The sequence below is a fragment of the Anopheles merus genome, chromosome 2R, assembly GCF_017562075.2.
Source record: "Anopheles merus strain MAF chromosome 2R, AmerM5.1, whole genome shotgun sequence".
NCBI classification, from domain to species: domain Eukaryota; kingdom Metazoa; phylum Arthropoda; class Insecta; order Diptera; family Culicidae; genus Anopheles; species Anopheles merus.
Window position 1 is genome coordinate 114,390 of NC_054082.1, and position 11,624 is coordinate 126,013.

Below are 11,624 nucleotides of genomic sequence, written 5' to 3' on the forward strand. Positions count from 1 at the left end.
CTTCACACAGCATAACACGGAGCAACATAACAACTGACAGCTGCCAAACGCTTCGCAAAACGCTGGGGAAAGGAAGTAAAGCGTTTCATTAACTGTCGGTCATCGCAGTAGGTTGGTAGCTTTTCTACGAACAATGAGCTGTCTACTAAGGATATTTAAACATTTTACCAGCAAAGAAGCGTTTTCTGAAGAGTTTGGCAGCTGTCAGTTGTTATGTTGCGCTCCGTGTTATGCTGTGTGGTGTCCTGCGGTAACAAATAAGGATAGCGATCCTTGAAACAGCATCCCAAGCGCCACAGATTAAGCTTAAACGACTGGAAAATCAAATGTCTGTGATTTTTCGTAGGATAAATGAAAAATCGGTAGTTTTAGGGTGGTCATCTGTGAATCGGTAGGCATATAAAAAATTGGTAGGAATACATATAAATCGGTATTTCTGGTCACTCTGTTGGGCTTCACACCAGAAAACTTATTTGTGCGCGCTTTTAAATGTCAACACACCACGATTCCAGAAAAGACGCGCTTGGCTAAACAATTGGTGAAATATTAAAAAGAGTTATCGTAATTCATCCGAGTGATAAGTTCAACGTTAATGGCCAGTTATGATTGACGACTAATTGTAGTGTCTTGCAGTGTGATTTAATGTCGTATATCTGGTATATGGTGACGTACTGATTCTATGAGCAAAGTGCTGGAGTGTTGATACAAAGTGGAAAGAATTGCTACTCCAACTGTCGTCATATGGATTCTTCAGGTTCAACGATGGTGCAAGATAGTTCCAAATTGTCTCCAGGAGCAAGTGCTCGTAAAATGAAGCAAAGTCGACTGCCGTTTCAAATATTGTCAACATCTGCCAAAACTTTCGATGAACCTGTAGAAGCACGGAAGAGAAAACCATCAACAGAAGGAATAGATCTCGGACATGTAGCCAAAGCTGGACGCATATCGGAAGTCAAAGAGAATGTTACGACACTGGTCGCAGAAGAAACGCGGAAACAGATAGTTGAGATCGCAGAACAAAATGTTACGAATGCTGATATGGAAACATCTGAGCCGGCTGTTGGTTGCAGTGGTCTGCCTACAAGTAAGGCGAATAAGAAGGGCAGTGGGAAAAGCGATGTAAAAAGGACAGAGTCACCAAAAATATTAATAAAACTGCCCATAGGAAAACGTAAACGTCCTTTGGGAAAAGTGAAACCTTTGAAACGAAAGGCATTTTTTGAAGATAGGTTGAATTTGGGCGGTGGTAATACGAATGAGGTTTTAATTTTGGATGATACAGATTTATCGGACGACTCTATTGATGAGGGAGAAAACAGTAAATCTGTAAGCGTAAAAGAGGATTCAAAGATTTTGCATGATAATTCTAAAAATGTTACAATGTCGCTAAGCTCAACTATAATGCTGGAATCTTCTGCTAAAGATTACAAGTTTGTAGCTGATTCGGTAGGTGTGAGTGATACAAAAACGAATCACATTGGTTCACCGCAGTTAGATGCAATTGATAAAAAGGAGCAAGATATGGAGGCATTGTTTAAGGAAGACATTTTTGCCCCACATACAGAGGTTGAATTAAAAACTCATTCGAAGACGGATCGATCAAGCAGTGCTAATTTTGTAGACCCAGCATCTGATATTGATTCTAGCGAAGATGATGTGTATATGCTTTGTACACCTAATTCTAAGATTGTTCCAAATGAAGACGATAATAGGGCTCGTAAACTTACTCCAAAACAAATAGCTCGACGACAAGAGTACGAAAAACGACAAGCAATTAAACAAAAGGAGAAAGAGGAAAAGCTACGCAAACTGCAACAAGAAAAAGAAGAAAAAGCGCGAGAAAAAGAAGAACAGGAGCGATTGCGTCGAAAAGAACGCGAAGAAAAAGAGGAGCAAAAACGCAAGGATCGAGAAGAAAAAGAAGAGTTGAGACGTAGGGACCGCGAGGAAAGGGAAGAACAAAAACGTAAAGAACGTGAGGAAAAGGAAGAACATAAACGGAAGGAGCGCGAAGAAAAGGAAAGAAAACGACAAGTAGAAATTGAACAGAAAAATGAAGAAAGGCGTTTAAAAGAAGAAGAACGCCGTAAAAAAGAAGAGCAAAAGGAAGAAGAACGCAAACGTAAGGAAGAAGAAAAAGAAGCAGAGGAAAAACGGAAACAGAAGGTAGCACAGGCTTTCACGAGCTTTTTTGTCAAGAAACCGATCAATGGAGGAGGCGTAAAAGCTTCTGATGATGAAAACTCAGTGGAATCTTGTTTTGGTGGAATAACGAGCACAACAACGACTATCATGGAGCGGCAAAGATTTATGCCGTTTTGCGTTAAAGGAGATATGCGACTGGCACCAACAGTTCGTAGAGTTTTGGATAATGTTCAAAGAGATGCTCTGGAAAGGGTGTTCTATATTACCGATGATGGTCAGGCAATGGATCGTACCAATTTATATCTTGAGAAGTTAAAAAGTAAATCTCATAAGCCCTTAAAGACAGATCGAACATGGAATGTCGAAGATGAAGAGGAATGCGATGATATTATGGTTGTTGGTATGTATGATTTGAGTGTTATTTCAGTTATGATGCGCGTATCATTCATTTTTGTGGTTGTTTTTTTAGATGAAAATGTATGCCATCAGATCGAGGAAGATCCTGGAAAAATGAAGCAAAAATTGAAAACCAAGTTTTTTCTGTTTGAAGAAAATCGTCGTCCCCCCTATAGAGGAACATGGCGAAAACGAAGCTGTTTGATAAAGGCGCGACGTCCTTTTGCTCAAGACATGGTAAGAGAATTTAACTATCGTAGAACTTTAATAATAACCCCATGCACAAAAGTAGCTAAAATTGATTCTGTTTATTTTAAGAAATTCTTTGATTACGAAGTAGACTCTGACGATGAATGGGAAGAAGAAGAACCCGGCGAATCACTGCATGGCAGCGATGACGAGAAGGATGTAGATCCTGAAGAAGACTACGAGGTTGATAATGAATTTTTCGTGCCTCATGGCCACCTTAGTGACGAAGAGCTGCATGCTGAGGAGGAAGGCGAAATAGACGATAATAGTCCCGAGGTACAAAAAGTAAAGTTGAAACTAATGCAACAAGAGTTTGTAGCAGAGATGAAAAAGAAAACTGAGAAAATTAAACCCAGGCTCATAGGGTGTATTTGGACAAATGTAAGCGCTGAAGACAAAGCTCGTTCCTCGGAGTGTTCTGCAATCATTTGGAAAATGCTTGACGACCGTGCTATGCTTTATAATCCAGATGAACCTATTTCATTTACTCGATCTTACTCAAAGGCAAACGGTAGTTGCAATGATCAAGATTTATCTTCCATTTCTCCAAGTAAAGATATCGAAAAATCAGTAATAAAAAAGGTCAAAATAACAGATGAAGCCGTCTGCGACTTAGCGCGATTGGTTCATGGAAATGTGAATAATCGTAAATTTTTAGTTCGCGAATTTCATGCCTTTTGGAATAGTCGGAACGAATCTGTTGAATTTAGCTTCGAAAGTATAAGAAACAAAATTAAAGAGATAGCTAAATGGGGCGCATGTCGCATTAAAGGCACGATGGAGGGAAAATTATGTTGGACAGTAGAAAATAGCGTTTTGGAACAGTGCAATCTGATGGATTTGCCATTACCGAACGATTGGAAGTATCAGTTACAAAAAGAAAGTTTCATAAAAATGGACAAGAAACCCGACGCGAAGCAAGAGTCTAAATTAGAAACACAAAAAACACCTCCAATTGATGCGAACAATGTACGAAAAGATGCAAATGAGGTAACCATCAGTACATCCAAAACGAAATTAAACGAAACCACGTCTATGGCAGGTAGCATCGTGAAATTTGCAAAAGTAATGCTTAAAGAAGATGAGAATGAAACATTGTTTTTGGACAGTTCTACATTAAAAAAAGGTCTATCATCATCTCTTCTAAAAAAACTGGATAGCAAAAAAGAAAAAAATACAACAAAACCAGCTACAAAGTGCTCTAGTACTGAGACATTAACAGATCAAAATTCAAAAAAACGTGTTAAACTTCTGATGTCCGTTCCTAGGGGTCAGAATATAAATCAGTCTACGAAAAATAACCTAATCAGTCAGTTTTTGTGCAGGGAGAATAGAAAAAATGATCAATCAATTAAAAAATCAGATGATACAATAATCGAAATCGATTGACCCTAGCGTTGAAATGTAACGTTTGTTTAGATAAGATTCTGTAATATGTATTTATAGTTTATTATTTTCCCATGTTCTTGCAATTAATACAGCCTATCACATGCGAATATATTCGGCAACAAATAATTTGCTGTGTTTTTTAATTTAAATTAATTAATTATTACATTTCGATACCCCCCACCATACATCTGATGGAATGCAGACAATTGTTGTAATATATAACTATATATAATATAGCGCAGCAAATGTTTGTTGGAGGTCTCCTAACGGGGAACATCGACTGTCCATCCCCACTCCAACTACTAGACATCTATGCTCCAACGGCCCCTCTACGCCCGCGACCTCTGCTTAATGTCCCTCGTCGTTGAACGAACTATGGCTCAAGAGACCCTATAATCTCTATGTGCAGGGCTTTTAACGAAGTCTATAAATTTTTCGATTTTGATGCGTCTCTAAAGTCGTTTAAAGACCTAAGACAATTAATCAGGGCTATAACTGTCCATTGAATAAAGATTTAATAATAATAATAATAATAATAATAATAATAATAATGATAATAATATTGAGATAAGCAATACGGTCTTTTTGGACCGTTCCTCTTGAGTAAAAAAAACAATATTGAGATACTCTTTAAACCGTACTTCAAAAGAAAAAAATAGTTACATGAAAACCCCGTAAAAAATGATTTGAAAAGTCGAGAGGATGGAAAAATTACAAATTGAAAAACTTCCTCACCTAGGTTAAATAAGGTAAAACAATTAGACATAGCTAGGTAGCTTTCCTCGAATCGTTAGAATCTCACAGGTGTCATTCGCAGCGCGGGGCTAGATTAGATAACGACTTCCGTGGCACGATCCTCTACCGATCTCCAATTTCTTGGCTTCGCGGATGACATCGACATCATGGGCAGGACAACAGCGAAGGTGTTGGAATTGGTAGCAATTGGATTGAAGTTTATTTGATACCAGATCGTGCAGGAGAATCGTGCATGCTATGGGCTTCACCGACTGCTGCGATCCAGAAGACTTCAAGCTCGCACGAAATGTGAGGTATATAGCATATTATTTCGCCCGGTGGTCCTCTATGGACACGAGTCCTGGACCATCCGAGCGGAGGATGCAAACGCTCTGGGCCTGTTTGAGCGACGCATCCTACGAACTATCTTTGGCGGTGTGTTCGAGCATGGAGCGTGGAGGAGAAGGATGAACCACGAGCTTGCTTAGCTGTACGGCGAACCGAGCATCCTAGCGGTGGCGAAGGCTGGTAGGATAGGATGGCTGGGACATTTCATGAGGATGCCGGATTCATGTCCCACCAAGAAGGTTTTCGGAGTATTCGGGTTATAGCTATCAGAGCGGAACAACTTGCAATGGATTAATGCGTAACCGGACAACTCCGGGTGATTCCGGACAACTCCGACTCCAGACGACTCCGACTCCGGACAAATCCGGACGACACCCAATGACTACGACTCCGGAGGACTCGGACAGTTGTGGGTGCGCTCTAGAGAGAACATCACTAGTTGAGGGTTGTTAGAACATGTTCGTAAGAATGTGGTCTTGCTCTATCTTAAGACTATTGTGTGGTTTAGAATTTCTAAATTAACACAATGAAATAAAACAGTTTTTTTGCGGGCAGCTGTAGAAATTGTATGTGCGCAGGTTTTTTTAAAGTATATTTTTCAGGCCTCTGCGAAGTCTTTATTTGCAGGAATAATGTGGAATTCGTGCTGATTCAGTTATAGTAAAATTTATATAAGCAAAATAATGGAAAAATATTTTGATAGTTGAGAGCATTTATATTCATTATACAGATGGTGGTAGAGAAATGACGGTGGTGGCAACGGGGTATGCTGTTGCATGATGAGTATGAAATTTGTGACCCAGCTCACGCTAGATGAATTCTACCTCACACTGTAGCATAGATGGTTGGGGAGCGGAGCGGTTTTCTACTATGGATTTGCTATTGTCTGGGCGTTCTGGCTTGGTGTCACAAATGTTAACCAATGCTGCACCCGTTTGTTGCCGTATGACTATTTTCCCCGTTGTTCGTCACTCCCGGGAAAATTGAAAATTCCAATGCGTGAACATTGTGCAATGCTTAGCTGTGCATGGGAAGGGATGGCTGAGTAGTAAGGAAAGAGAGGGAGCGGGGTTGGTTTGGTTGTGGAATGATTTTTTTTGTATTTTCGTTACGTTCTGGTGATTTCTAGCGTTTAATGATGTTACTGACACGCTATACCTGCTAGGTTTAAAAAAATTGTTTAGTCTTGTGGTAACGCTGTCCCTATTCAGACGTGGTTGTTCTGTTGCATGTTGCACCAGATATTGAGATATTTGCAGATATCCGACACGTACTAAAAGGTATTTTTTAAATTTTATATTGTAATGGTACGTACAAGTTTTATCGTTAGTTTGTGTTTCATGTATATGTTAGGCTTTTTGTGTGCATATTGATTACAGATAGATATTACTTTGTTCGTTTGTTTATTTTCATAGAGGCTTTGAGCTGAATGGCCTCATTCACCTCTTTTAATAAATGAATTAATTCTATACTTAAAAACTAACATTTATCTTTGCAAGCCATTTGTGGCGTGCAGTTACCTTATACCGAGTAGTCTCGGTTTACTTAAAAGATAGTTATTACTGAAATAATACAGTGTCTTGCTACATTTATGGTACAGGTTGTCCACGAGATACGCGGTTTTCTACATGCCACAGTTCTTCGACCAAATTGTACTGACAATTTTCAAATGCCAAAATAATTCATTTTGTTGAATTTTTAAAATCATTCCAAAAGTTACTAGAGTGTATTCTTGGGTCAGAATCGTATCAAATAATTTATTTGGCAAACCTACCAAGCAAAATGCTAACAAAAAAAAACGAAAATTTGCCATATTTTTAATAAATCTGTAAAATTTTACTTACGCGGAAATTCAAGAATAGTGATTATTCCTGCCCCGCATTAACAACGTATCTGGGCAACAACCTGTACTCTAGATTTTTAACACATTTTCGTAAATATCGTTGCCAGTTCTCAAGCTAAACTTAAAATGTTGTGCTATACGATAGGTAATCTTTGAGACCATTTATGAAATCGGTTCGGCCACACAGTTGTCTTTTAGATCGTAGATGCACCATCAATTGATTGAATTCCAATTATGAGAGTTTTGTACATTTTGGCCAAATTAGTAAAAACTAAGTACTATAATCTTGGATTTTAAAAACTTCAACGATGCTCAGAAAGATTTCCTATCAGATAACATCAACATTTTAAGTTTGAGAAATAGCCACGATTTGAGTGAAAATCAGAGAAAAAAAAAATTAGCGTACCACCAATTTAGTAAGCTGCTAGTATGTGTATAGTGTGTATAATCTCACAATCCCGAACAAGTGATTAGAAGAGCGCAAAAAATAACTACATTAGAACGTCGATTACTCGGGTAGCTCGGGGCCGTACGGTTACCGGTTAATCGGCTTCGGTTTCCACGGGTTATGGTCCAAGAAATGTCAAATTCATATATATTAAAAAAACACTGGTTTGCCTAACAATTCTCTTTGTATCAATCGAATTAACATTCGTAAAATGTATTTTTTATGTAATAAAAATATTACTTATCAACTTGACTATCACTGCAAATGTTCTAAACGATTGAACAGCTGTCAAATTTACGCGCACGGTTAAGCCGCTCACCGGTTAATCCGCTCCTGAATAATCGACGATCGTATGTATTTTCAAATGTGTTCAATTCATTCAATTTGACACGAAATTTTAATAGATGAATTCTTTTTGTTGCTTTTATTGTAGAGAAAATGTAATTGCACGATAAGAGCAGACCATAACACAACGCAATCATGGATTTCATACACTATTTCTGTAGTGTAGTCTTGAAATTAACATGTTAATAGAATGCTTCAATAACAAATTACCATAGATGTAAATGAAGGAGGGACATGATTGCGATCATTTCGATGTAGCTATATCAATTTCAATAACATATGCATACTAAGTGACTCGCGCTCTAGATCGCAATAAGTAGGTTCGCTTCGTTCATTAATCGGAATAATCAGAACTGTGTCGAAATGTAGTAGGCTTGGTTGGAATTGGGATTTTATTTATTCTAACAAATCAATGTCGTAATTTTCCCTATGAAATCCATATCAGAACCAATATCAAACACATGTAAGAAGAGCTGAGTAAGCATACCAGACCTTTTATATTATTAATCAACCTTTTCTTTCAGTTTTGTTCCTTTTGTCAAATGAACCTAGTTGATATATATGCCAAGGTCCGAGCTAAAATAAATTCAGCATTATAGTCGATAGTAAGTATATCATATAATTTGTTGATGAATTCAATGTGTTTAATGCGTGTATGTTTATTTCAGTCAAATATAGCAAAAACTGCACCAATGGACATGATGGAATGGAAATTTTTCGTCATCATTGGACTGGTGTTAATTAATTATCACGTAGGAATGAGTAAAGCAGAAGATAAAAATACAGAACAACTGGCAGACCATAATGTAACACTAGTAATTACCGACATAGTTGAAATGAAACAAGGGGCTGTTAAGCAGCCTGTAAGAGATTGGAGAAAACCGCTATATCGCATGAATAAGCATGCAAATACACCAAACTATATGCGGCCAAATGTTAAGGAAGATTTTATGTCAATGCAAACTCGTGTAAAACGAGAGCTACAAAATATAGCTACCGAAACTCTCACGAAAACAGAAGATGGTGACGAAAATTTACCTGTACCCGAAAAACAATCAATGAATACGCAGCCAATAATGCGAAAAGAAGCATGGGTAAAACCAGCACAGATGCATCTAGAGTTTCAATCAAAAAAAGTAAAAGAAGAAATCGATGCCGACGCTGAAGAATCAATATTAATCCAAGAGGGCATAAAGTCACGTGCTCCAAAAGTAAACTTTATCACACAGCAAAGGAAAAGTGGTTTCACACCATCAGGCACTCTGGATAGAACGAATGATAAGTTGATACAAGAGTTGTATAAGAAACCACAGAGAAGTCTGAACTATGAATATCCATGGACATATGATTCATTTATGGCCACATCTCAATCTCCGATGTATCCTCAAATTCACAACAAGTACGATTCATTTCATCGTGACATGATTAACCGCATGCATCCTCCAGCACCGCATCACTTCGACCATTACTACGAGCGTCGGCATGACGTAGAATACGATTCTTATTTCCCTCGATACAAATTTCCTTATTACTACTATTATCCGGATATGCGTTATGACGTCCCGTTGCACTATCGAGATAGGAACAATCTTTACCCAAATGAACAGTTGACACGCGCCATTCCTTCATATAACATACCTTTGCCAACCACCGTGGTTCCGCCAACAATTATGCGTAATCGTCGTATAATATATTTCGCAACATTGCCGGAAATAGTCCGTAAACATCCAAAAGAGAACATCATAAACGATCGTTTATATCAAGGAGATCGGTATAGTACTTATACTATGAAATATTTCTATCCCTCGAGCGCCTACAAATATCCTCGGCCTGCAAAAAAAGCAAACAAAGATGATAAGTACGTCAGTTCGAAGCCAATAAAAATTGTACGTGAGGCAGATGTCATTGAAAATAGACAATTTTCGATAAGAGATCTTCAAAAAAAAATTAATCTAGAGCTACAACCAAAAACATCGGCTAACTTCCGAGCATGAATGAATGCATCGCTCGACGCAAGAACATCTTTGCTCGGAATGAGGCGATTTTCATAATGATAATTTTATTATGCGTGGATCGTTCTTCGTAATTAATTCTATGTATGTGGTATGTTATTTTTCTGATAATAAGCGCAACTACGTGCATTAATTTAGTTCATTTTTTCTGTGTATTTTTTTCAAATATGTTTTAACGGTAAGTTCTGAATTACACACTACATTATCTGAAACTTTTACACTTCACTAATATGAATTTGCAACATGTGCATCGAATTTCTTAAAAAAAAGTAATGAACGAACCCGTTAGATTTTATCGTTCATGTGTTTTATAAGTTTAACAGTCGCTGTTAGCGACACTTGATTGCCTTTTGTATAGTACAATAATTTCATACATATTTTTTTTTGAAAATGGGCATATTAATGGTTCATAGTTTCAGCAACCTTCTTCTTCTTTGGCGCAACAATCGTTGTCGGTCAAGGTTTGCCTGTACTTCTAATGAGATGTGTTAGCGCAATAGAGTCAGTTCTACATATGGAGGACTCGGTGCACGTCTTAAACCTTCAACTGACATGTTGTTAAGTAGTGCGAGTTGACGACTATACAAAAGAATCTGCCCAGCTTATAAGAACAAATCAGTTTATGGTGGCTTATTTCTTTTTATTTCTAAAAAATATGGTAAGAAATACGGCCATTTTGGACCTTTCCTCCCGAATAAAAAAAATATATACATGGTAGTCAAAAAAGTAATTTCTTTTTTTTTCAACACATCTTACAACTTACTAGATACTGTAAACCAAAAGGGAAAATATTTTGAAGAGTGATCAAATGATATGTTCAACATTTTAAGGCACGTGTTGATTGCTGTAGGTTCTTTTCGTATTACATTCGATTTGCGAAGCAAAAACATCAATTTCAATAAAAGTTTCACAAAGTATCAGTCTGTTTCCGAGAAACGCGGTTTATGCGTTCCCAAAGCATCTGTGTAACTCGAATATCCGAGTAAGTCAATTATCATAATTTTCAACCAAAATTGCGTTTGATAAATTTACGTTCATTTAAAAAATTAATGTATTACTTGTGCACTTGATCATTTGTTTAATACTTCTGAAAATTTTAATATTTCAGCATTTATACAGATTTAAAATGTTTAGCAAAAAATAAAATCATTCGAAAATTATTTAAACAACATACAAATTGTCAAATATAGAAAATTTTGTGTCTCCGAATACGCATATGCCGAGAGCTGCATATCTCGGGAATAGACTGTAATTCATTGAAGAAACCCTTTTTTTTTAATTATCGAAATGTTAAATAGTAAGTTGCCTTTATTTTGCACATATTATAGTTAATTGGGTTTCGGTATGGCATTCTTGCGTGAGTCTTATTAATTATGTCAATCCCTTGCAATCGTCGTTGGCGAAAAATGTACGATAATTATCAAACATCGCGAAAGAATTTCACGCTTTTATATACGTGCCCACGTACTTCGGAATCATTGGATCATTAGTTTTCAACAATAATGATGAAGTTTGAACATTAACATGGGAGAGGTGGGCAAAATACAAAACGGAACATGCTATATGCTGTTTTTTTTTACATATGGCAATTATGTTTTGCTTTCGTCATTTACTTAATGCCCATTTATTTTCCGAAATCTTACGATAGCGATTGGCGTTTATTCGTTAATTATTTTTTTTCTCAATGCTTTTATCACGTGTTTGATTTTGTTTG

General features: G+C 37.2%; 2 protein-coding genes across 4 annotated transcripts; both read left to right on the forward strand.

The window, feature by feature from the left end:
* The first annotated feature begins 407 nt into the window (after positions 1-407).
* On the forward strand, positions 408-4,305 carry LOC121589632 (chromatin assembly factor 1 subunit A-A). The gene is made up of 3 exons (XM_041908708.1): positions 408-2,545; positions 2,615-2,778; positions 2,860-4,305. The coding sequence occupies exons 1-3, from the start codon at positions 742-744 to the stop codon at positions 4,177-4,179; spliced, it is 3,288 nt and encodes a 1,095-aa protein (XP_041764642.1). The 5' UTR covers positions 408-741; the 3' UTR covers positions 4,180-4,305.
* Positions 4,306-5,380: 1,075 nt separating this feature from the next.
* On the forward strand, positions 5,381-10,976 carry LOC121590537. 3 transcript variants are annotated; one of them, XM_041910309.1, is made up of 3 exons: positions 5,381-6,569; positions 8,423-8,503; positions 8,567-10,976. In XM_041910309.1, the coding sequence occupies exon 3, from the start codon at positions 8,591-8,593 to the stop codon at positions 9,890-9,892; it is 1,302 nt and encodes a 433-aa protein (XP_041766243.1). In that variant the 5' UTR covers positions 5,381-6,569; positions 8,423-8,503; positions 8,567-8,590; the 3' UTR covers positions 9,893-10,976. The 3 variants fall into 3 exon arrangements, with proteins under 3 accessions (XP_041766243.1, XP_041766242.1, XP_041766241.1); XM_041910308.1 differs by having other exon boundaries at positions 5,381-6,542; XM_041910307.1 differs by lacking the exon at positions 5,381-6,569 and adding an exon at positions 8,246-8,361.
* Positions 10,977-11,624: the final 648 nt, after the last annotated feature.

Excerpts from the sequence above, each read along its gene's own strand:
- LOC121589632 (XM_041908708.1), top strand. The coding sequence starts at position 742 with ATGGATTCTTCAGGTTCAACGATGGTGCAAGATAGTTCCAAATTGTCT. Across the intron at positions 2,546-2,614 it reads CGATGATATTATGGTTGTTG|ATGAAAATGTATGCCATCAG; the intron begins GTATGTATGATT and ends TTGTTTTTTTAG. Across the intron at positions 2,779-2,859 it reads GTCCTTTTGCTCAAGACATG|AAATTCTTTGATTACGAAGT; the intron begins GTAAGAGAATTT and ends GTTTATTTTAAG.
- LOC121590537 (XM_041910309.1), top strand. The coding sequence starts at position 8,591 with ATGGACATGATGGAATGGAAATTTTTCGTCATCATTGGACTGGTGTTA.